Source organism: Bemisia tabaci, chromosome 6 (assembly GCF_918797505.1).
Source record: "Bemisia tabaci chromosome 6, PGI_BMITA_v3".
In the NCBI taxonomy this organism is placed as follows: Eukaryota; Metazoa; Arthropoda; class Insecta; order Hemiptera; family Aleyrodidae; genus Bemisia; species Bemisia tabaci.
The window spans coordinates 5,609,677-5,634,391 of NC_092798.1; the positions used below are offsets into that span (position 1 = coordinate 5,609,677).

The 24,715-nt window shown below is 43.5% G+C and overlaps 1 protein-coding gene and 1 long non-coding RNA gene across 2 annotated transcripts; one reads left to right on the top strand and one right to left on the bottom strand.

Moving 5' to 3' along the window:
• The first annotated feature begins 2,244 nt into the window (after positions 1 to 2,244).
• Positions 2,245 to 20,991, top strand: LOC109038507 (uncharacterized). The gene is made up of 3 exons (XM_019053573.2): positions 2,245 to 2,521; positions 8,974 to 11,703; positions 19,536 to 20,991. The coding sequence occupies exons 1-3, from the start codon at positions 2,443 to 2,445 to the stop codon at positions 20,003 to 20,005; spliced, it is 3,279 nt and encodes a 1,092-aa protein (XP_018909118.2). The 5' UTR covers positions 2,245 to 2,442; the 3' UTR covers positions 20,006 to 20,991.
• On the bottom strand, positions 19,867 to 24,175 carry LOC109038508 (uncharacterized). The gene is made up of 3 exons (XR_002009597.2): positions 22,676 to 24,175; positions 20,947 to 21,091; positions 19,867 to 20,007 (listed from the first exon to the last, which is right to left on the bottom strand). It is a non-coding gene; the product is annotated as an uncharacterized lncRNA (long non-coding RNA).
• Positions 24,176 to 24,715: the final 540 nt, after the last annotated feature.

Genomic DNA, 24,715 nt, shown 5'->3' on the forward strand with positions numbered 1-24,715 from the left:
CGCCGCGCCGTAACGCAACAGCAATCGAGCCGATCGGATACCGATCTCCGTCTTACTGACACAATTCACTTTTCCACGTCAGTCCTGATCCAGTGCCCGCTGATACGCGCGGTCATAAACTCTTCGTTCCGCGGTTTATTGCCACCCGGTCGGGACGAGTAACAGAAAGTGCGAATTTGGAGGCCCACGAAACGCCTTCATTTCAGAGGGTAGACTCCCCGCGCAACGCCTACGTTTGAGTTTCCCGTGTCGCGTGAATGTATCAGTCTATCTGCGGTTTAGTATTCGAGATAAAAATATCGACGGTGCAAGTCGGCAATCACATAACTCGTTAGCGGTGTCTGAAAATCTCCGCCTCTACGTCATTTTCTTGAAGGAGAACAAATTGACATTATTTCTTGAAGTTTTTGCAGAATTTTCTTCGCATTGAGAAGAAAAATCATGACAGTTTTAAAGAATTGCCGTTGAGTAGTTTTGCCATTTAAAAAGTAAAGTATGACAGGAAGTCTACAACGTCGCAAACCGAGTTATGTGATTGCCGACTTGCACCGTCGATATTTCTCATTATCATTAAATTATAGTTGCTCTGTATGGCGCTTAGGCACCGGACGCAGCGCTCTATCTAGTGTGGGGAATTATTTTGACGAGGGAGTTATTTCACTCGGAGGAGAGACCTAGTCTACCGAATGTCGGAAAATTGTTTGTCCTATCGAGAGAGGGCTGTGATGAACGTGTCATTTTGTCAGTTTTGCGCTCGAGACTGCGGGAAACTGTCATCGTCCGTGAATTTTGTGTCATTCCTGCTGCAGACGTCTCCTACGAAAGGATCAGGATCACTTACTTGAACTCACAAACCCGAACTCAAATCGTCTGATTCCTCTGCGACATCAATACCTACCGATATATTTCGTCTCTTTCCCTACCTTCGCTCTCTTTCAAATCCTTTCTACACCTCTCCCTCCACGTTTCCGCCCCGCCCTATCATCCTCACCCCCTCTACTTCCTCTCCCGTGCACAGTGTACAGGTACGGCGATATAAAAATTTACAAAATTTAATCCCGCACTCATTGAATAGACAAAACAGAAACTGTCAACTATGAGAACGGACGATATTTGAACCGTCAACGATGAGTCTCAGCACCAACACAGTTCATACTACTTACTAGATATTTAATTATATTAAAAAACACATCAGGTTAAAAAATATCCGTAATCTCGATCAATGTCGAGTGCTTTCCACTCCAGGAGAATATAAGTAGGGAATTTTGATTCTAAGGTACAAATCAAGTTCACATTGATCACCTACTCTCATTGTTAACATTTAACCTAAACTATACACGCGCGTGCACTTACATCCACACCTGAATCTGTGCCTGTACTTTTGCGCTTGCCTCCACTAGTATACGTGTTGATACCTCTACGTATACCTGTCTTGATACCTCTACGTATACCTGTCTTGATACCTCTCCCTCATGTATGAATTCATTCCTCCACCTGTCCCTGTATTTACAAAACCCTCGCTGTTCTATTTATTGAACCTTTCCTGATCTTTTTATTAAACCTTTCATGTTCTACATATTAAACCTTTCCTGTTCTATTTATTAAACCTTTCCTGATCTTTTTATTAAACCTTTCTTGTTCTACATATTAAACCTTTCCTGTTCTATTTATTAAATCTCTCCTGTTCTATTTATTAAACCTTTCCTGTTCTGTTCATTGAACCTTTCCTGTTCTTGAGCTCGCGCGAACTCGGTCCCCTAAGTGTAATCAGATAAAATCGTTAACTTGCACTGTCCCGCTCGCTTATATCCAGTTTTTCAATTCTGGAAAACGCGTGGCATTTCATGTGCAGTTCCGTGTGGATATCCGGTCCAAGTGTCTTTAGTGACGGGCGTCCAGCGTGAAATCAGCGCCGCGAGGGAGGTGCTCGGTGCGACACGACGTCTAACCACACTCGCTAGGTCATCCACGAGCAAGAACCGCGATTTTCGGCGGAGTTTCGATTGAACATAGGTGGTTTTTAAATCGATGTCTGACCACGCTCGCTAGGTCATCCGCGAGCGAAAACCGCGTTTCCCCGCGCAGTTTCCATTGAACTTAGGTGGTTTTTAAACCGACGCCTAGCCACGCTCGACAGGTCATCCGCGAGCAGAAACCGCGGTTCTACGTGGAGTTTCCATTGAACTTAGGTGGTTTTTAAACCGACGCCTGGCCACGCTCGACAGGTCATCCGCGAGCAAAAACCGCGTTTCCCCGGGCAGTTTCCATTGAACTTAGGTGGTTTTTAAACCGACGCCTGGCCACGCTCGACAGGTCATCCGCGAGCAAAAACCGCGATTCTACGTGGAGTTTCCATTGAAGATAGGTGGTTTTTGAGACCTGGAGCGACGCCCTCGCCCCTTCTGCGTGAGGATCCTGAGGTACGCCCAACACCTGGCCGAGATGACCATCGTCGTGGCTCTTATCTATTTCCTAACCTCGAGCGTCCTCAATGTCCAGTCCTTCATCCTCGGCCGCAGAGGTAAACACTATACTCGGAACTAGATATTTTCAAAGTATCTCATACGAATTATTGTTGAGAATATTTGAACATAATTTAAGGAGTAGCATCTAACAATATTAAAAATAAAAAGGAAACCTCGATGCTATACATTTTTTAAAAGAGGGGTATATTTATTGCGCATATTGATGATTCAAATCATCATTGATAATGGGCTTATTATAGCATTGTTTCTGCATATTTTTTGCTTTTTGCCTCTTTTGTTCGCTTCTTTATGGTATAGAATGTTCAATTTTTTTATGGCGTATCGACGGCGTAAGTCCGCAATCACATATCTCGTTTGCCATGTCTGAAAATCTCCACCTCTATTTTACTTTTTAAAGGAGAGCAAATGGACATCATTCCTTGAAGTTTTTGCAGACTTTTCTTCGCACAGAGAAGGAAAATCACGGCAGTTTTTAAAAATTGCCGTGGGGTAGTTTTCCGTTTAAAAAATAAAGTGTGACAGGAAGTCATGCCACGTCGCATACCGAGTTAGGTGATTGCCGACATACACCGTCGGTATGTAGTGTGAGGTAGTTTGCTGTTTGTAACCACACATAATTATGAACTTCAATGCCCTGATGATGGGTGCAGGGGCAGGCCACCAGAAAAGCTTCGACACCATGTGAGTAATAAGTATACCCCTTTTTTAGGAAATGTATAGCATCAAGGCTTCCTTTATTCTTAATATTAATTATTGTCGAGGAGACATTTAAAACATTTATAAAATAAGAAAAACCAACTCTGTTGGCAACGACAGTTAATACAATGGACTGCATTTTGCAATTTGGAACTATGAATTCTGGCTCTTCTGGAAAAACACTTGTATGCATAGGGAAACTATAATGGCACCTACGTTGTTTTTAAACCGGGCTAGAACTTATGTGCGAAACCACCTCGGTAAAAATTGGCGATAGGAGCTGCGTTTCAAAATACCATTGGAATTCTTATAGCCGGCTAAAGAAGGTAATAGAAAATCATATAGCTGGCTGTAGAAAGCGGAGAAATCATATAGCCGGGCTATACAAAGCGATAAAAAAGTATACAGCCGGGCTACAGTTCCTATCGCCGGGCTTTACACTTTATCGCCATCGGCTATAAAAGGCTATAAGAAATTGTGTAGAAATTCGTGTGCTTTGGAAATCATTAAGTTTGATACGGAACCACCATAAAATTTACAAAACAAACATTACATTTTCCTTTAATACGTATTTTTTTCATCAATTAAAATGAGAATAATTCATACAAGATGTGCAAACATTTCAAAATCATGAGTTGAAAAACGCTGACTCCACAAGATTATAAATTGGAGCCTAACTCGGAGCGGAGCGGCGTGCTGCCAGCGATAAGCGCGCACCAGCGCCTACAAACCCAACAGGGATACTTCACGCATTGCGCAATGCGTGAAGTATCCCTGTTAGGTTTGTAGGTGCTAAGGCGCTTTTCGCGCTGGCTGCCCGCCCGCCGCGCCGCAGCGTGTCACGGCGCTTGAAGCAACTATTTCACACCAGAGGTATTGCACAGTATCATACGAATTTGAAGGCGCTCCAACATATTAGGAATGGCAGGCATCTTTCAAAAGTACGGAGCTTTCCGCGCAAAATTAATCAAGATACTATTGCCCCAAAATATAGCGGTAGTCCAAAAACTCATAAAGTCCTAGCATCCGTAATTAGTAACATTTAGCATACACTTTATCGCCTGGCTGTTGCTCAATCGCCATCGGCTGTAAAAGGCTATAAGAAATTGTGCAGCCGGCTATAGAAGCTATTGAAAATCTTACAGCCGGCTTTAGGTCTATGGTATTTTTGAACACAGATTCTACTGCCAATTTTTACCAGGGCACGTATCTCCGTTTGCGACAATGCAGACTTCCTGCCATGCTTTCTTTTTGCTTTAGAAAGCTACTCACAAGGGGAGTCTACGAAGTGACATCCTGGGATTGGGTTCATTTTGCTTGTACATGAAGAAGAGAAAAATCTAAGGTTGACGTATTTTTTTTTAGCCGCCACCTCCCAACCGTTCTCGAGATATCGATTTTTAAAGTTGCGATTTTTGCACGTTTCCGCGCGGAGTTCCGGCGAGTCAACTGTGCGCCGGCAAGCTGCACGAAGCGCGTTTCCTATCAGCGCTGCAGACCGGCCATCCTTATCAACAGGTCCGTGGCCGAGTGGTAGAGTGATCGTCTTCCGTTCCATAGATCGCGGGTTCGAATCCCGCTTTGAGCCGTAACTTATAGGGTACGCCGCAATGCGTTTTTACAAGTTATCTTTATTTTTATCACACACCAAGGGGTCCGCCCCCTGGCCGCTGCGCGGCCCAACCCCCGGGGCGAAAAGGCGCGCTTCGCGGCGAGGGGAATCATCGAAATCGACCGTTGACGGTTGCAAATTCAGAGTAAGGAAAAAGTCATTAAGAATATAGTGTGGTGGGAAATTTTTGTTTGAAACATCATTTTATCATTCAATTAAAATTATTTACCCAGTAACCGTCAACGGTCGATGTCGATGATTTCGCTTGCCGCGAAGCGCGCCTTTTCGCCCCGGGGGTTGGGCCGCGCAGCGGCCAGGGGGCGGACCCCTTGGTGTGTGATAAAAATAAAGAAAACTTGTTAAAACGCATTGCGGCGTACCATAAGAGCTGCGGCACGAAGCGGGATTCGAACCCGCGATCGATGGAACGGTAGGCGAACACTCTACCACTCGGCCACGGATCAGTTGATAAGGACGGCCGGTCTGCAGCGCTGATAGGAAACGCGCTTCGTGCAGCTTGCCGGCGCTCAGTTGACTCGCCGGAACTCCGCGCGGAAACGTGCAAAAATCGTAACTTTAAAAATCGATATCTCGAGAACGGTTGGGAGGTGGCGGCTAAAAAAAAATACGTCAACCTTAGATTTGTCTCTTCTTCATGTACAAGCAAAATGAACCCAATCCCAGGATGTCACTTCGTAGACTCCCCTTGTCAGTGTAATTCTTTGAGAAATTTCTTGATTTTTTTCTTTCATTTTTAGAAGAAGATTCTGTATGAATTTCAAGCCATGAAGTTGACTTGTTCCTCTTCGAAAAAATAAAAAAGGAGCGAAATTTTTTAACACCGCAACGGACATGTTCGGCTCCGAATTTTTGCCATCGATATTTGAAATTGTCTGGATTCATGTTTCAGAAAACTATTTTTGAGTACTCTTTAAGTGGTTTTTGTGAGAGGTAACATTTCGGTTAAAGAAACGTTGAAGAACGGCAAGAAGATCTAGTACAGTTTTTAACATTTAAGATGTTAGTAAAAAAAATGTTTGAGAACCCTCCGAAAAGCAGCAACTATTTATTAAGGTCCTTTTCATGTATTACTACCTACTTGATCTCATAAACGAACCCATTATTTTCCGGCTGATGTAAGCGCCAAAATTTCAAAAATAGGGTTATAATGGATTGTTATTGCCAACTTGAAACTTGAAGTTGTATCTAACGTAGCGAAACGACTCAACTTCAATGCCTCAAGAAAGTTTTTGAATTTACGTTATGTACAGATCGCATGAAATCGTGTTTGTGGCGCTACGCCTTATATGAAATAAATCGATTCAATTAATAAAATGAAGAAATTCTGTGTTCATTTAGCTTTCAGATTATTCATTAATTTAAGGAAGTAGGTATCTTAGTTTTAGTCACCGTAGTACTCAAATTCTGATTTCTGCTGTGCTGAGTAAAAACGCCGTATGATCAACCGAATTTTGCCAAATTTCCTCGCAAAATATTTGTTTTTAAAGAAAGTTATGAATATTTTTCCTTGAAATTTTTAGGCTTCTTTTTGCTTCTTTGAGCAGATTGTGTGTTTTTACCGGCGGCAGGTTGCTAGCCTCACCGCCGAGCCCTCCTCCTTAGCCCGGGCTTGGGACCGGCATGCGGCAGCACTCCCTATAGAAGACAGTACAGGCGGAGTTCGGCGGTGTTCGGAGCACGTTGACAGAATGGATGAAGAGAGACTGGCAAAAGTTTGTATGACTGGACAACCCATAGGGTAAAGACTGCCTGGACGACCGCCTAAGAGATGGGCACAAAGCTAGCTCTCTTCTCCTGAAGATGATTGAATGTTCCTGTTGCTATTTGTTTTATTGACTTGACGAATCTTTACAGATAATTAGTACCTATATTTTTAATATTTTGTGCTCGGCACTCGAAGGCTTGACAAACAGGGCCATGCCCTAGTCGTTAGTAGAAGAAGAAGAAGAAGACATTTTTAGACTTATAAGATCAAATTACGAACTAAATCCTCTGAAAAATCGGGAGGGAAACATTCACAAATTTTCGTGGTATTTCGAAGGGAATTTGGCAACGCTTGGTGGCTCATACGGCGTTCTTCCTCAGCAGGGCAGAGTTGTTACAGTGGCGTGGTGTGCTTTGCGATATATCGATTGATATGCCACTCAAACCTATAGAAAAAGATCGATTATCAGGGTGTTCGCAGCGAACACCTTAGTAATCGATTCTTTACCGTAGCTTCAAATGGCGAGATATCGATAATCGATCATTCACGCCACGCCACTGAGTTGTTAACAGTTCAAGAGGCCGATAAAATTGATCGTGTGTTGAGGAGTTTCCTCTTGAGACCTTACCCTTGCGCTTCGCGCAGCGCTATGCCACTGCTTCATGTCCATGTAATCAAAGTTCAAGATCATCGTGGCGGCCGCTGGTGAGTGGTTTCACCAATGCGTACAAAGTTTCAAGGAAATCCGCCTTCGGGAAGTCGCTGAAACATTGGGTACAAAATTGGGGCCTCTCCTTTATAGTTTTAGATTAAACTTACTAAAAAAAACTAGTATTTATAAAACGCATAAGTGCAATTATGAAAACAACAACAAAAAATTAAAGAGACAAAAGATATTGTGAAAATAATATCAATTAGAACCAAAATTACCTCAGAAATTGCCGAGTCCTTATTCTCCTACTATACAGAGTACGTAAATCGTAGAGCCGTAATATAATGAAGTGCGCTGGGGTCATGTTCTGGTCGACGAGTTCCAAGCCCGGTGTGCGCCCAGATTCGGTCACTTTTTCGATACATTTTCGATCCAAAATGGCGATGTAGGAAACGTGATGATTTTTTTTAAGTTTTTTGGTCTTTATTCTTTCAGAATCTACAGCCAATACATAATAATTCTTAGCCTCTTTGTTTACATAGGATGGCCTTTCGCCGGCTGGGCACCCGTACATCGGAAAAAAATCGATTATGTATCGAAATGGTAAGCCGGCACCGGTCAGGAGCCATGGAATTCGGTGACTTAAAAGTGGCGCCAGCTCCTCCATTCCTATCACGACTCTATAACCGCCTCTCATGACCACTCTATTGCAGACATGCATTGGGAAAAAAACATATCGGATCTAGAGTCCAGACTCTTGAAAACATTGACAAGAAAAAATACTCTTGACTCAATCAGATTTTTGCTTAGATCAAAAAGAAATCCGTTCAAAATAAGAGGCTTGGTTCTTGATTTAAGCAAAAATCCGATTGAATCGAGAGTATTTTTTCTTGTCGATGTTTTCAAGAGTCGGGACTCTAGATTCAATGTGTTTTTTTTTTTCTCCAGTGTAATGCAGCATTTGAAATTTGGGCAGGAAAACCTTAAGAGAGTCAAGTAAGGTAACTTCAATTCCTATTGCCTTCAGCCATCTTCATTTGGACCGCGTCAAGCAGAAAGGAACCAAGCTAGATCAGGTATTGCCGAATTTCATCAAACATTGACAAGAAAAAATACTCTTGATTCGATCAGATTTTTGCTTAAATCAAAAGGAAATCCGCTCAAATTAAGAGGCTTGGTTCTTGATTTAATAAAAAATCCGATTGAATTAAGAGTATTTTTTCTTGTCGATGTTTTTAAGAGTCGGGGCTCTAGATCCAATGTATTTTTTAGGCGCTCAGCCGATAGGCAGCGCTTTTTGATTTCGACTTGCCTCTCAGAACTAGTATACTAGTGCTAATGCGTTTAAATGGCGCACCAGCTCATCGATGTGTAGGCTTTTTGGGGGGGGGGGGGTCCATTTTTAAAATAAATAAAGCTGTGAAAACTGTATTTTATGCTTTTAACGTAATGCGCAGGTAGTTTCGATCGTTTGTCTATAAGAAAATTTCTTAGCGGTAGAGTAATTCTTATCGAAATTGATCGTTGAACTCAAATGAAGCCTAAAAAAAACGCGCCTGATGAGCTCAACGGTGAGCTCATTTTCGGGAAACAAAAATACGCGTTTACGGTTTCCTTGGTAACCTTTGTTTGCTATCAGCTGATGTTTTATTTCCATTACCCAGCCAAGTCAACGGAGTGTATACTTCCTTTCTTCACTAGATACATTGACTAACACCTGAGCGCTTTTCTAATACGACAGTATTAGAACTTTCCCGCTTGTTTTTCCAGTGTGCTAATCTCAAAATTCCGCATGTTTCAGTCTCCGAGGACTCATGTCGCATATCCTTGAGCCGGGACCTGGCCACGATCCCGTCGCTGATGATCAACGAGAGCGCGGGAACCCTCCTCTACCCGACAGAGGATGACGTCATCGTCCTGGCGCCCAACGCCGAGTTCCTCCTGTACTGCCCGTCCGGCTTCGCCGAGCGCCGGATCCAGCCGAGGGGCATCAGGGTCGTCTGCAAGCGGGACAACTCGGTCGTATACGGCAACGCCACCTACCGGATCAACCAACTCGGCTGCACCAAGCACCCCGGTTCCACCCTCCGTCGAACCGGAGCCACCTGCTCGCAAGGGAACTACACGCTTCTTCACGTAGGCTACGAGTATGAGTCCGAAGAGAGTCCCAGCGTCGGCGGTGAAGGAGATGATGGAGGAAACGGCGTGGGTCTCGACAACGACGTCGACTCGGACGAGGAGGAGACGGAAACGGGTCGAAACGAAACCGGAAACGGTATCGAAGCGGAGACGGAAGTGAGCCGGGATGAAACCGGAAATGAGATCCGTGAACTTGAGGCGGAGACAGAAGTGAGTGTGAATGAAAGTGGAGACAGCGTTCGTGTAGTCGAATCGGGAATGGAAACAGACGCAGGTGAAACCGGAAATGGGGTCCGTGCGGTCGAAGCGGAGACAGAAGTAAGTGTGGATGAAAGTGGACGTGGCGTTCAAGGAGTCGAACCGGAAAAGGAAACGGTCGTAGATGAAACCGGAAATGGGGTCCTTGCTGTCGAAGCGGAGACAAAAGTAAGTGTGGGTGAAAGTGGACGTGGCGTTCAAGGAGTCGAGCCGGAAAAGGAAACGGTCGCAGATGAAACCGGAAATGGGGTCCGTGCGGTTGAAGCGGAAACAGAAGTAAGTGTGGATGAAAGTGGAAGTGGCATTCGAGGAGGCGAATCGGGTAAGGAAACGGAAGCTGATGAAACTGGAAATGAGGTCCGTGCAGTCAGAGTGGAAGTAGAAGAGGATGAGGAGAAAACGGCAGAAGTGAAGATGGAAATGGGAATGGGTGAAACCGGAGATGGTTTCCGTACCATGAAGCCCGATCATTTCAGTGGTAAACTCAAAGTTGGTAAGCGGGGAGGAGCCGCGTCGACAACTATGAATGGAGGAGTTCAGAATGATTTTGAGCTGAGAAACTTGAAAGTCGTGCCCGAAAAAGAACCGACGGATACGGAAGTTGACACGTCCGTTACCGCAAAGGAGAGCGGAGGTGACTCGAAGCTCCTAAGTTTGTTCGCCGGTTATCGGATGCGAATACAAGAAGGAGTCCACGATGTTGCCTTCGACTTGCCTTTAAATTTTAGAAGCACTGGTAGCAGGAAACTCGCTCCTCTTGTAGTTGAAAATATCCGCGCGTTGGGCACATTCAAAACCGGAAACAGCATGAGTGGTACAAACGGTCGCGTGACGCGTGATGCATCAAACATTAGAATGAGACAGGAAGAGCGGACACCCATCAGAGACGGAATGAAAATGATACTAATGAAGAAAATGTTTGCAACCGGAAGCGACGCCAGCCGTTTCGATGACGGTTACAGCTTAAAGCCGCATGATGCACGCTTCACCGGAAACGATGTCAGACTGACTGAAAGCAGTGCTAGCCTCACTGCGAGTAGCAACATCCGCATCGGTGGAACTACGAACATTAACGGGAACGACGGCGGCTTCATCGGAAGAAGTGTAACCCCTGCCGAAAATGCAGCTAGCTCCGCCGGAAATAGTGTAAGCTTTACCGGAAATATTGAAGGTCTAATCGAAAGTACCACCATTCACACTGAAGGTGAACCCAGCTATACCTATACTGGTTCGAACCTTTCCGGAGGTGACGCCAGCTTCACTAGAGATGGCGCCAGCTCCACCGGAAATGGCCTCAGCCTTTCCGAATATAGTGCTAATTCCATCAGGAGCTATACCGCTTTCGCTCGGAACGGCCACAACTCTGCTGGAAATGCCCATGACCCCAGTCTTACCGGAAATGACCCCAGTCTTACCGGAAATGACCCCAGTCTTACCGGAAATGACCCCAGTCTTTCTGGAAATGACCCCAGTCGTACCGGAAATGGCCCTAGTCTTTCCAGAGATGACTCCAATTTTCCCAGAAATAGTGCCAGTCTTCCAAGAAACGGTCCGGGCTTCGCCCGAAGTGATTCCAAGCACACCGGAAACGCCAAACGGCGGGACAGGAAACGGCCTCATAACAAGAGTGCCACAAGCGAAAACGCTCTCAATCCAGAAAAGGCGTCTTTCCGCCGGAAACCGGTGGGCGAAGTGAGGTTCATCAAGCTGATCGAGATCTGCTACGACCTGGAGCGGCACCGGGCGGTGTACGCGAGCCACGAGCTGGACGAGCGGATCCGCGGACGACAGCACAGCGTCCCGCGGATCAACTTCAAGACGGACATCTTCGACGAGGAGCACATCGACGTGAACGCCCTATACACGCGGAAGGGGCAGCTGGCGCGGCTGACGGCTCTCCTGGGCTCGGCCGACCTGGCCAACGAGTACATCCGCCGCGACGACCATTTCCTCGCCCGCGGGCATTTCTCGCCCAAGGCCGACTTCGTCCACGCCGCCGAGCAGCTGGCCACCTTCTACTACGTCAACGTCGCGCCCCAGTGGCAGACCTTCAACGGGGGCAACTGGGTCAAACTCGAGGACGCTCTGAGGGACCTCATCGTCAAGCGCCCCGGAAAACTCCACGTTTACACCGGTGAGTACTCCCTGTGATTCAAACCCTGGTGGAAGTCAGTCGACCTCGTGCGGCAAGAAAGAGGTTATGTCCCGTCACCTCCCGTCACCTCCCGTCACCTCCCGTCACCTCACGTCACCTCCCGTCACCTCCAGTGACCGCTTGCGAAGGATGGGATTCCTGAAACTATGCCTTCGTTTTGTTTTCCTCTGCTCATCACGCTCACGGGCTCACGCGAGGTGACGGGACGAAACATCCTGCCGCACTAGATCAACCTCCACTACTGCCGTGCTAAGGAAGAACGCCGAATGAACATTCGAGAGTTGCCACATTTCCTCCGTTAAAATGTTTATTTTTGAGGAACTTTATGAATATTTTTTCCTGAGATTTTCAGGAACTTTGGGTGAAATTGCAAACAAAATTATCTAAAAAACTTGAAGAAAAATATTCATAAGTTTATCGAGGAAGTCGTGTTTTACCTAAGGAAATGTGGCAATGTCTGAAGGATCATACGGCGTTTTTCCTTAGCACGGCAAACTAGGGAAGCGATTTTTCGCGCCTTGTTGCCCAATTTTGCTGTAAATATCATTATTCTTGAGTTAATTTTCTTTCTGGGATGCCTTTTGAAGAGATGGTATGGACACCGAGTTCCGTGGCGAATAATGAATAAGAAATGATGGCGCGACTCTAAGTATGAGAGAAATTCGTCTAGGCAAAGTTTCGTGCCTGGATTCGGTTAATTTTTGGATAGATGACAGTTGTATCACCGTTGTATCACCGGAGGGGGGCCGGGGGGGGGGGGGTGGCAGTCATGGGGCCCGGATCTTAAAATTCGTACTAGGGCCCGAGGTGGGATGTGGCGGTGGCGGGCCTGCTCCAGGCCGGACTTAGGGCGTGTGCAGGGCGTGCGGCGCACACGGGCGCCAGCCTTTGGGGGGTGCCACGAAAGAAGAAGAGAGGTAAAAAAAGGGGGGGAAAGGAAAAGGAAAAAAAGGGAAGAAAGGACAAGGGGAAAAAAGGAAAAGGAAACAAGGTTGGGCAGTGAATGCAAGGAAGAAGGGGGGAAATGGAAGGAAAAAGGAGGCAAGAAAAGTGAAAAGAGAGTCCACAAGAAAGGGGGGGGGCATAAAAACTATAGACAAAATATAAAGAGAATTGCTGTCTAAAGGTAAATTTTCAGGACAAAAACTCCACCTGGTCCATAGACGGTCAGGCGCCCCTTGACCCTAAATTTGCGGCTGTACAGAAATACAAGAGTAGGCATGTAGTAAGGGGGCGCCATAAATCCATCGAACAGGAGCCGACATAGCATTTTAGGCCACGTCCGCCATCTTGGATTTGAGAATTTTTAAACATAGTAAAAATTCGAGTTTCCGGTCGAAAAGTACCCTCAGACACCGAGTTTCAAAAAAATCCATCGAACAGGAGCCGACATAGCATTTTAGGCCACGTCAGCCATCTTGGATTTGAGAATTTTCAAAAATCGACTAGAAATTCGAGTTTCCCGTCGAAAAGTACCCCTGCTCCTGCGGTTCACAAAGCTCTAACGAACAGAAACGGAGGCCAGAACCGGGGCTCATTTTAGGCCACACCCAACATTTTGGAGTTGAGAGTTTTAAAAAATTGACTAAAAATTCGAGTTTTCCGTTGAAAAATACCGTGCGATACCGCATTTCACAAGACTCGAACAAACAGAAACCGAGATAGCATTTTAGCCCACGTCCGCCATCTTGAATTTGGGAATTTTAAAAAATGGACTAAAAATTCGAGTTTCCCGTCGAAAAATACCGCCTGACACCGAATTTCAGAAAAATCCGTCGAACAGGGGCCGAGATAGCATTTTAAGCCATTTCGGATCTTCGAATTTTGAATTTTTTAAATTTTAACAGATTTTGATTTAAAACGCGTGATCTCCAAAATCGAAGCTCAGATTCGGATTCCTCGTAAAAAATCGATGCGATTTCATGTATCATACCCTGACACCGAATTTCAGGGAAATCCATCGAACAGGAGCCGAGATGGCATTTTAAGCCACGTCAGTCATTTCAGATTTTCGAATTTGGAAAATTTGACTTAAAACGCGTGATACCCAAAATCGAAGTTCAGATTCGGATTCCTCGTTAAAAATTGATACAATTTCATGTATCATACCCGAGCATAGCGTGAAGGAAAGAGACGTAACGTAGACATACTGATTCAAGCATATGAATGCAACGTGGCAACATGGGTAGTGCTCAGTGGGTCAGCGGAGGAGGAAGAATAAGAATTTATCGTGAGAAATTCCTCGCGACGAAACTGAACGCTAGCGCTGGCGCTTCCCTGTTCGGTTTCACTCGGGCGACCCGCGCGGCGGCGTAGTTCAAAGGGGCAGTACGACAGAATCTATACGCGTCGTTAAACCTTTTTCCTTCACGCTATTCTAACATATGATGTATGAAATCTCATCAATTTTTCACGAGAAATCCGAATCTGAGCTTAGATTTTGGATATTACGCGTTTTAATCTATTTAAAATCGTAAGAGAATTTACAGAATTGTCCTTGAAAATTGATCACACATTAGTGTTCTTTTACGTCATTAAACTTCTTTCCTTCACGCTATTCTATTTGATGCATGAAATCGCATCAGTTTTTCACGAGGGATCCGAATCTGAGCTTAGATTTTGGATATTACGTGCGTTTTAATCTATTTAAAATCGTTGGAGAAATTACAGAATTGTCCTTGAAAATTGATCACACATTAGTGCTTTTTTACCCCGTTTTTTTTCTACGTTCACGTAATGAAATTAGATCAACAGTTGACTCATCGACTAGTCTAGCCTAACCCCCCAGAATCGGTCTAAAGGGCGAACGATTTTATCAGATAAGATGTGCGGTCCTAGTTTCCGGGCAATTGCAGTTTGATGGAGGCTGCGATGAGGAGAAACGGAAGATACGCGAAACTCGGGCGGATATTAAGTGAGAAACCAGGTAGGGGAAAGGCTTTCTTCCCGAAAAGTTAGTGCTCGGGCCAACTTACATGGTCACTGGAGCATTGTATAGCAGGTTGTGGGAAACTATTTTTTTGCAGCAACAACCAATTGGATCGCATTTTGCAAAAGGGAACTAAGAGCATTTCAATGTTGCTGGGATTGTGCAACTTAGGTACATTCTTTGCAAAAAGTAAACTTTGCGACGGTAATTTTCGGAATTCATAGTTTAATGGGAGTAGAGGTGAAACTAGTTTAGATGATCGTTTATGTTTGCAAGGTTAGCGACATTGGAATGCTCAGGCTTGCGGTGTGAACACCAATAGACAACGAGGATATCGATCGAGGGATCGAAATCCTAACTCTACATTAACTCCTCACTGTGATAATAACGTTTTTTTATATAAATAAATTGAACCTTTCTGCTCATGGAAGAAAGAGCAATTTACTTGGGTTAAATTACACGCCAAACGTCACTATGACAGTCTCAGTAATATGAAAATATAGCAGCCTCAATCTTGACGCTCGGCTCAAATTTTACATATTTTGAACGACACAGTGTGGGAAAGAAACAATGCTCGATTGAGTAGTCTGCTAAAGCCGTTGTAGTGAGCAATTTCACTCGCGTAGGGTTTTGTTTTTCTTGTAACCAGGCAATTCAAAGTTCCCGTAACCAATGAACAATAAAAACGTTAATATCTTAGTCAGAAGTCGAATTCCGTCGTTTTCGATGCGCGAATCGTGTTCTACGTGAAATTCTGGTCAAGAACCATGTATCAGAAGGCCTAAATTCGTACCTTCTTTGATGGTTTATTCAATCTAAAAAAGCGAACATAGAGAACTTTCCTAACTTTTCGGAGAAAAAAATCGTTTATCGGAAGAGACGGGGCAACGTTGGAATGATCATACGGCGGCGTCGAAACACAACATGGGACTTTTCAGCCCCATTGTTCAATACCGCGATTATCCTAACGCGAGTTTTAATAATCGCGCCAAACACGGTGTGGTCAGCGTCAAACTTTCATCAGCGCCTGCAAGACTGCCGAGATGCTTCACGCGTTACGCAAAACAGTGCGCTCGGCATCTTAGCGCCTACTAGACTGCATGGATACTTCTCGCATTGCACTAAACTCAATGCGAGAGTTATTTGCGATAACTATTCGACTGCGGGTATAGGCACATTGCCGCTAGCTGGATTGAAGGCGCATCACACCGTGAAGATGACTCGACACTCGACCGCACTCCCTTATTCTCTGGCTTGTGCGGCGCTAAAATCGCTATAAAACTACTAGGGGGCTACGCCCCCTGGCCGCTACGCGGCCCAACCCCCTGAAGGCGCTCCGCGCCATCAATGGGCCGCTTCGCGGCCCTATTTTTACCCTCCTATCAGTGTTAGTTTTATTTTTCCCCTAAAAAATTACGATATGAGGTATACTTTAATTTTAAACTTTACTTAAAATTACTTTAAAATTAAAAGGACGCGTTTTGGAATAACTGCTTGATGAAATATTGTAGTAAAACAATGAACAATGATAGTCAGGTAGTAATTAAGATACCATGAGTCGGGGATCGAACCTACACCGAGTTCAAAGTGGACGCATTCGACGTCTTAGACGACTCGGTCACCGCTCTATATGGGGATTTTGGTGCGAATCTTGTGTAGATAAGTGTAGAGCTGATGCGCCGCAGGCTACACAGCTACTGCGCAACCTCCTCGACCACCGCGCATCCTCCCGCGCATAGCGGTAGCAGTACCGGAGCATTCTATAAACTCACTCACTTTTATAACGTGATTTTAAAAAAACCTGGGTCCTTTTTTTAAAATCTGATTACAGCGGGCTCATCTAGGGCCTATTACCTGTCGATTTACGCAAAAATCATGGAAATCGGCGGCGGTAGAACGCTCAAACGAACTATGACAAAAAGTATAAATTTACATTGTTTAAATGGGAGAATTCGCAACTTTACTACGTAACATAAAAAAACCTGGGCCATATTTTGAAAATTTGAAAAGAGTTGGCTTATCTAGAGACAATTGCCCATAGATAGCCGCAAAAATCATGAAAATCGGCCCGGCAGAACGCTGGAACTAAGCGTTACCAGTTTCGCAAAATTAGGAGGTCTAGGAGCTTATAGTATAGATAGAACCACGTGTTATTTCTTTTGACGGTCCCTGCCCGGTTTTTACCACATTTAAAAGGTAAATATGTATTTTAATTGCAACGATTCAGAAAATCGGACGATGATTAAACGATGCAGCGATTGTGAAACTTGATTTGCGTAAAATTAATTTTGATTTAATAAAATGAAAATAGAATGAACGAAAATATCACGTCGAAATTTTCGATGTTGAGATCATTTGAGATCATTTAGGAACATTGTAGAAACCCTGCTTCAAAAAAACTATGTGCAGCTTTTTAAAAACGGTGTTAAAAAAAGAGGAAAAAAGTGGTGCAAAACGTTGCAATCAGAGATAGATACCCTGGTTTTCATGTGCATCCGTCGGTTTTTCAATCCATTCATTTCTTAAATAACTTGAGCATAATTGTTTAACAATTTTTTACGTGTAGTTTTTTCCAGTGGTTGGTGGCAAAGTAGCGGGCACAGGCCCCTAGTTTTTCATCTATTTGGACGCATTTGGAGTCTTCCATGATGAAAATTCAAAAGATGTTCTCTGAGTGAACACGGTGTGCTCATTAAAGACCCGACATTGAAAGAGATCCTCGATCGACGAGGATTTTTTCCCACCGTCCAGAATTTCTGGGGGGGGGGGGGGGAGGAGCAGCTGATACTACCTTCGTACGCCCGTGCGTAGAGGGCCCAAAACATAAGTGCAAATGAAAAAAATTATCAACTCTTCTCGTTAAATATATTGTTTATTTATGTATCGTACAAATTTAGGTTATAATTCAATTACATGTCCAGACTTAAAATTAAAGGAATGAGCCACTATATTTGCATACCATAGGAAATCTTGAAGAATCCGCCCCTTTCTTTGACTTGGCAAAAGAGAATCCTCTCCCTACACTGTTCAAAGAGTCAGCCAGTGGTTTTCTATGAGATTTTCACTGACATTCATTTGGTAAACTTCTGAAATCTATCGATTTTTTAAAATTTTCCGAAGAAAAGGAGAGATTGCGATTTGGGCCAAAATCGGCCCCTCCACGGAATCGGGAAATTTGGCAGTTGACAATGAAATAGATAAAACACACAGAAATACAGAAATGGTCGGGTTTTGCTGATACTGTCAACTCTTTCTCATATTTTGTCGAAAACATTTCTTTGTGTTCTATAAACCGAAAGGTACGAAAGGGGCGACGCACTGCGCATTGAAGAAGAATATTCAACTGAAACCAAAACTATCACAAAGATCTCGGTACCCACGAGTTGTGAACTGTGAATCTACATCTAGTCTATGAAAAATGTGAACGGCATCAAATTATGAATACAAATTATGTTCTTAAAATCTCGACTAATTCAGTAACTTTAACATGTATTTTTGAAAAATTGAAAATTATAGTTCCAGTTATCTTAATTACAGTACATGGAATTCGTTCCTGTTGTGTAATTATGTTTCCTTAAGTTTTACTTTTACTCCACTATGCTACTACCACCACTACTACCCCCACTATAGCGGAGATGTTGCATGTGTGAGGAATTTGCGATTTGACTGTTGATTCTTATGCAAAAGTTGGCGAGAAACACGATGGTGCCACTGGTTTTCTCTGAAATCATCTCCCAAGCTCAAAAAAAGCTCTCAAGTTGGGGCCAATATGGAGGGGATATCCCACGCTATCCTGAGAGTCCACCTCATCTAGGTACATCAAGACAAACTCTCCATGCGACGATAGGGAGCAAATACATTAGCAGGGTTGCCGTGTTCTCAGTTTTAGAGTCCCCGAATAAAGTGGCAGCCCTGTCAATGTATTTGCTCCCTATCTTTGCATGGAGAGTTTGTCTTGATGTACCTAGAGGTGGACTCTCAGGATAGCGTGGGATATCCCCTCCATTTTGGCCTCAACTTGAGAGCTCTTTTTGAGCTTGGGAGTTGATTTATGAGAAAACCAGTTGCACCATTGAGATATTTAGATAAGGAGCTTAACTCTTTATCTAAATTGCGCTCATTAACTTTTTTGATAAACTTCAAACTCGAACGCTCTTTTTATCGAGGTTCAATCTGCTATTCCTGCCGGGAGCCTCGTCCTGGCGGGATCTCATTCTCCTGCCTACTTCGGACTCAGCTCCTACTGCTCTCTCTTGTTTTTCTACCTTGGCTATTTTTGGACTTACGATTTTTTGGAACTTGGAAACCCCGGACATCTCGGTGAATCGTCGAAAGACCTTTCTTTATTCTTTCTGATATCTTGTCATTTTAGACGACTTCAATATTTTTAAATTCGTCAATTTCACTTTTTCAAAAATTCTTAAACTTTTTTCTGATCAATAAATTTGTAAAACGCCAAACTTCTTATCTTCCTTAACTTAAAATAATCCCGATCGTAAAAAGCGTAAAAAGTATGAATTTTTAAATTTTCATTTTTGATCAGTTTGCTGATGTGCTCTCCCACACTGTTTTAGCATTTGTAGTTGTCAAAATACTTTGTTTTTCACTCCAAGGGTGAATCACGAAGTATTTCGTCAAATACATCTCATTAATCGCTCCTCCAGTGATCGAGTTGATTCTTTATAAGAGTAAATATTAAATTTTATAAAATTACTTCTTATAGAGAGTCGAATCCATCTCTGAAGGAAGGGTGACCTTTCCCTTATAAGGGTGGCCATCACACCATCGTGTTTCTCGCCAACTTTTACAGAGGAATCAACAGACAAATCGCAAATTCCTCACTCCAGTCTCCCTCACAACATCTCCATTGCGTATGTTCCAGGGACCCACGGCGTGATCGCGCTGAAGGACATCAACGACAACGAAGTGGAGATCTACCTGGGCGAGAAGGACGGTCGGCCGATCGTGCCGGTGCCGAAGTACTACTGGAAGGTCTTCTACCGGCCGGAGCGGCGGGAGGGGGTGGCCGTGGTCGGGCTCAACAACCCCTACCGTGAGGTGGCCGAGGGTGACATCCTCTGCGAGGACGTCTGTCGCGCCTACGAGTGGCTCGACTGGGACACCAAGAACCAGGACAAGGGCGTCATGTACTGCTGTGCCCTCGGCGAGTTCCAGCGGAAATTCATCCACCTCGGATTGGAGGAGTCGGAGACGGTCACCATCCGCGCGGAGGGCCAAGAGGACGAGGAGGATGAGCAGGGAGAGCGCGTCGTTGAATCGACGACTTTCAAGATGGAGTCAAGCTCAAGCAGCCCGATTCTTGGAACCACACAACTACAGCACAAGATGTAGCCCTATCAAGAAGAAAAAAAAAAAACACTGAAGATTGACACGTGGCGCCTACAAACCTAACTGGGATACTTCACGCATTGCGCAATGCGTGAAGTATCCCAGTTAGGTTTGTAGGCGCTAGTGTATAACGTCGCAAAAAGGACGCACGGTAAAACGGTATTTTTTTTAGCGGTCAATAACTTAATCAGTCTTCCATCATCTTTCGTGCAACTCGGTGACTAGCGAAGTCATCACTATACTTGAGCACCCGAAAAATTCTTCAAGGAAAACAGGGTGAGAAATCTTCTAATAATAACACCAGCATTAGCAACGGGATGAATCCCAATGACAACATACATTACCTACCTAATGATAGGCCCGATCAATCTAAAACTGTTAAATCAAAAAAAAAAAAAAACCTCCCACCAATTTTCGCAGCTAGCGAAACAGATTTTGTCAAGCTGAGCAAAATTTTGAATGACGTGGACAGGACGCTCTGGACCTAGATAATTTCCGTCCGACTCATTTAGGATTGGACTATTTCTGCCAAACGGAACTATCTACATTAAGTCATGAGCTCCGAGACTCTTAAGAATATAGGCATAACAGGGCTCACGCTATAATGCACATAGTTCCGTTTGGCAAAAATATGTCTAATTAATGCTGTCTTAATTGGACGTATTTCTATCGAACGGAACTATGTGCATTAAGACATGAGCCCTGAGACCCATAAGAATACATGCATAACAAGGCTCCCGTCATAATGCACATAGCTCCGTTAGACAGAAATACGTCCAATTGAGGAGGATAGCGTTCCTCAGTAAATTTTGTTTAAGCCTAAAGTATAATTTCTGCCTTTATTTAGTGTCTATTTTGTAAGCCAATATGGCATCTTGTAAAATTAAACTGTTGCTGAAAAAATATATAAAAAAAAAATTAATGCTGTAGATGACAAAACTCACGACGAAATCTTGTCTGAAAACGGTATTAATTGTAAATATGTACAATACTACGTTTTATTCTCTTTGTTTGTCGCACGTGTGTCCAGGACCGTTGATTTTTCATCTTGGCCATATTTCTTCATTGAGCCCTTCCGGCTTGGCGCACCTGTTAACATACATATACACATACTTGAAAGGGCTCTATAATGCCACATTATACAGGGTGATCCAGCCTTAAACTGCCTGACTGCAGGAGCCGAAACATCCCCAACCCCCTCTTTAAATTGAGATTTTGATTTATTTTAGATCATTTATAAATTCAGGGCATAAAAGTTCAGGAGTGTACAAATTATCATGAGATTTGGTTTACAATCGTTGCCAAAATTCAGGAAAAACGATTTACTATCGGATTTTTTTTTTTGGGGGGGGGGGGGGGCTTAGCTCTGGCTGGGTGCACTTTCGGAAAAAACACTTTATACAACACACAAGCCTTATTTTGACCCATTGAGCACGCTCCTGCAGTCTGGCCGTTTAACCCTGGATCACCCTGTATAGTCCTTAAAATAGGATCACTTGGATCGCATTTAGCAAAAAGGAACCAGCGCGATTACAGTATTTTCAAAATTGTGCAGCTCCTTCTTTCCTTTTAAAAATACTCAGTATATGTACAGTATTAAAATGCACACGGTTATTTTCCTTTAAAATTAACAATTTTTCGGTGGGAAGCAAAACAATTTTTGCTATTCTGAGAGATTTTTTAGATAATTATGAAGAGGCAACAATTTTACAACACTGTAATCCCGCTGGTTCCTTTTTGCTAAATACGATCCACTTGGTCCACCGCCAGTGGCGTGGCGTGAATGATCGATTATCGATATCTCGCCATTTGAAGCTATGGTAAAGAATCGATTATTAAGGTGTTCGCTACGAACACCCTGATAATCGATCTTTTTTCATAGGTTTAATTGACAGATCAATCGATAAATCGCAAAGCACGCCACGCCACTGTCCACCGCCAACCCTGTATAAATAGTCAGTAGATGAAATGATATATGCTAATAATAGTCAAGCCCTAATAGTTAATAATAGTAGCCCTATATAATAGTTAGTAAGTCATTTCACAGTTATTACCTATATACATTTCTTAATACTCCTTGTAAATAAGCGAGATATTAAGTACAAGTTTCCCAAAACAAAAATAAAAATTAGTGATAGAGAATGACAAAAATAGAAAAATACTCTCCGCATTTATCAGCCTTACCGGTCTATTGTGTAAGAACATGTAACATGTCCGCGTAATGCGTGGTGCATGAAAACAGGCCTGAAGGAGCGCGTGCAATTTTACTTCGAAGGCTGTTCCTCAATTCTTTAACTGTGGAATTGACAATTTCCTCTCAGCACTTCGACAATTTAATTCAACGTGCATAAAAAAATGTACCTACAACCCATTTTTAATATTGAAGAAAAGGTTCCACTTAAATCTGAATCTTATATTTACTTCTCGCTAACTTCACTATTCAGATATTTCAAAATCTTCTTTCTTTTTCTTTCTTTTTTTGCGTTAAAGTTACTCATTCTTACAATCTTACTTATTTTCACAAGGCGCCGTCTCCTGTTTTCCCACTACTTTCGTTTCAGGTTTCTCCTGTACCTGAATTTCTGTGTCCTCTCTTAACCTGCTACAGTTTACTTATACTTTAAACCTAGCAGCACTCACATTTAGCGAAAATGCAACAAATGTTTAGATTACCTCTTCCTGGCGTACATCTGTTCTTCAAGAGCACGCTGCTCCCCTGCCTTCTCGCCAAGAGTTTGACAGTCCGCAAGTCCACACGTCTTCATCACGCTCGCAAATTTCCTTTTTAATTAGTGTTTTTTTTCCCTCAGTCAAGTTTCTGGTTGATGACATATGGTGGAATACGATAGAGAACTCTCTCTCTCTCTCATGCATTTATTTGCACTTACCATTCAATGCGGCGAAACACATGTATTAACCCCGATTTTCACGACGGAATCCAAGAAAAAATCTGACGAAATCCGAGGAAGAATACTATATAGAAATCCAAAATAGAACTATAGGAATCGTAAAAATTTCCAAATAGCTCACTTGCCTGTAAATTATACGTGATACGACGCGTTTCGGCTCCTCTATCCATTTTTTTGCTTTAGAAAAAAGGTAAGATCATGTCATCCATGTCTCACAACCAAATATCTGCAATCTCATTCCTTCGATAGTGCTTCCGGATCAGAATATCTATGAGAAAAATAATTTTAAGCAATTTTTGGGATCAAGCTTCACAGAATTACATTTTCCACCACTTTCCAATTTTCCAATTTTCCAATTTTCCACCTTTCCATATTTCATTTTCTGTAACATCGTGACCCTTTCTTATTTTTATTTCTTCCTCTATTATTTCTTCTCTCCTTTCTTGCTATAAAGTATTCCAAAAGTTGCCGCCGTAGTGAACCAATGTCGATTGTCCATTTCCCTTTGACTGCATATGAATATCCATCAAAGGTTACGTCCCTATGGAATCGCAAAATTTGCTGACAACTGGCGGAGGCTATCTTGGATTCAAACGCTCTCACAACAAATTTTATTGGCTTGTCCGTAAAAGTGAACTTGCTTTACTTATCCAGAATCGCTTATTTTGCGCAAAAATGAGCTATCTTACTCAAAAAATGGAGAGCCCCATCCTATCCCCCCCCCCCCCCCCCCCATCCTTTTACAGGACCGTAAGGGGCTGTCGTGACTGAGACGAAGTACAAATATACCGCTCATAATCATCAATATTATTCCGGCAAAAGAGATTTTGCAACTCATGAAAACATATAAAATCCAGACGACCTTAGGCACGAGGAAAAATACGCTTGCGCACACGAAATTTTTTTCACCAACACTGTAAGTTTACCACTCACTCACTACAACAGAGAAAGAAAAACGGAAGAAAGAAGAAAAAAGAAATTTTTAGACGCACCCTCTCGGGTCGTCAAATTTCAAGTGCCACGATGTACCGATCCAGCTGCCACTTATACTCATCGTTATGTCACCGGTAGCCTAAGCGTTTGAGGCCTTTGATTGGTCGAGCGAATAAGGCGACGCCACGGGACACGAGAACGATGCACCGTGTTATCTGAAGGACGTCTCTAAATCAAAAAGGACTATCTCCAGTGTGACCTAGGCCATGAGACCCGTAAGAATACATGCCTAAGAGAGCCCATGGCATAATGAAGATGGTTCCTTTTGATTAAAATAGGCTCTTTCATATCCACCGGCAGCCTGATCTTTCACGAGATAATCAGACGGAAAGTTGATCGATTAGATAAATGTGGTAGACTCCATAATTTTGAGGGAGTGAATACGTGATGAGTGGGACAGAGAAGTAAATAGGTGTAGACAGGCCCGCCACATCCCATCTCGGGCCCTGGTACCAATTTTCTGGCCCGGGCCCCTAGCACAGAGGGGGGGGGGGGGTCCGGGGGGCCTCCCCCGGGAAATTTTTGAGATTTTAAATCTATTTGGACGCATTATGAAGCTCTTATGATGGAGATTTTCCATCAATTTTTGCAGAATAATTACGCCTTTTTGTTTACTTTCAGCACCAAAAACTTTCGAATTGTTGCATTCAAAACATCTATAAATTTTTTTTGAGGGGGCAGATGATAATTTTTAATTCCATGGGGAGCCGGGCCCCCCTGGACTCCCCTTTCGTACGTCTATGGCAAGGGAGTTAAGTCATTGAAGTCGAGGATGCCCAGAAAGGAGCCTCTTAGCATCCGACGACAACGG

Excerpts from the sequence above, each read along its gene's own strand:
- LOC109038507 (XM_019053573.2), top strand. The coding sequence starts at position 2,443 with ATGACCATCGTCGTGGCTCTTATCTATTTCCTAACCTCGAGCGTCCTC. Across the intron at positions 2,522-8,973 it reads CTTCATCCTCGGCCGCAGAG|TCTCCGAGGACTCATGTCGC; the intron begins GTAAACACTATA and ends CGCATGTTTCAG. Across the intron at positions 11,704-19,535 it reads AAAACTCCACGTTTACACCG|GGACCCACGGCGTGATCGCG; the intron begins GTGAGTACTCCC and ends CGTATGTTCCAG.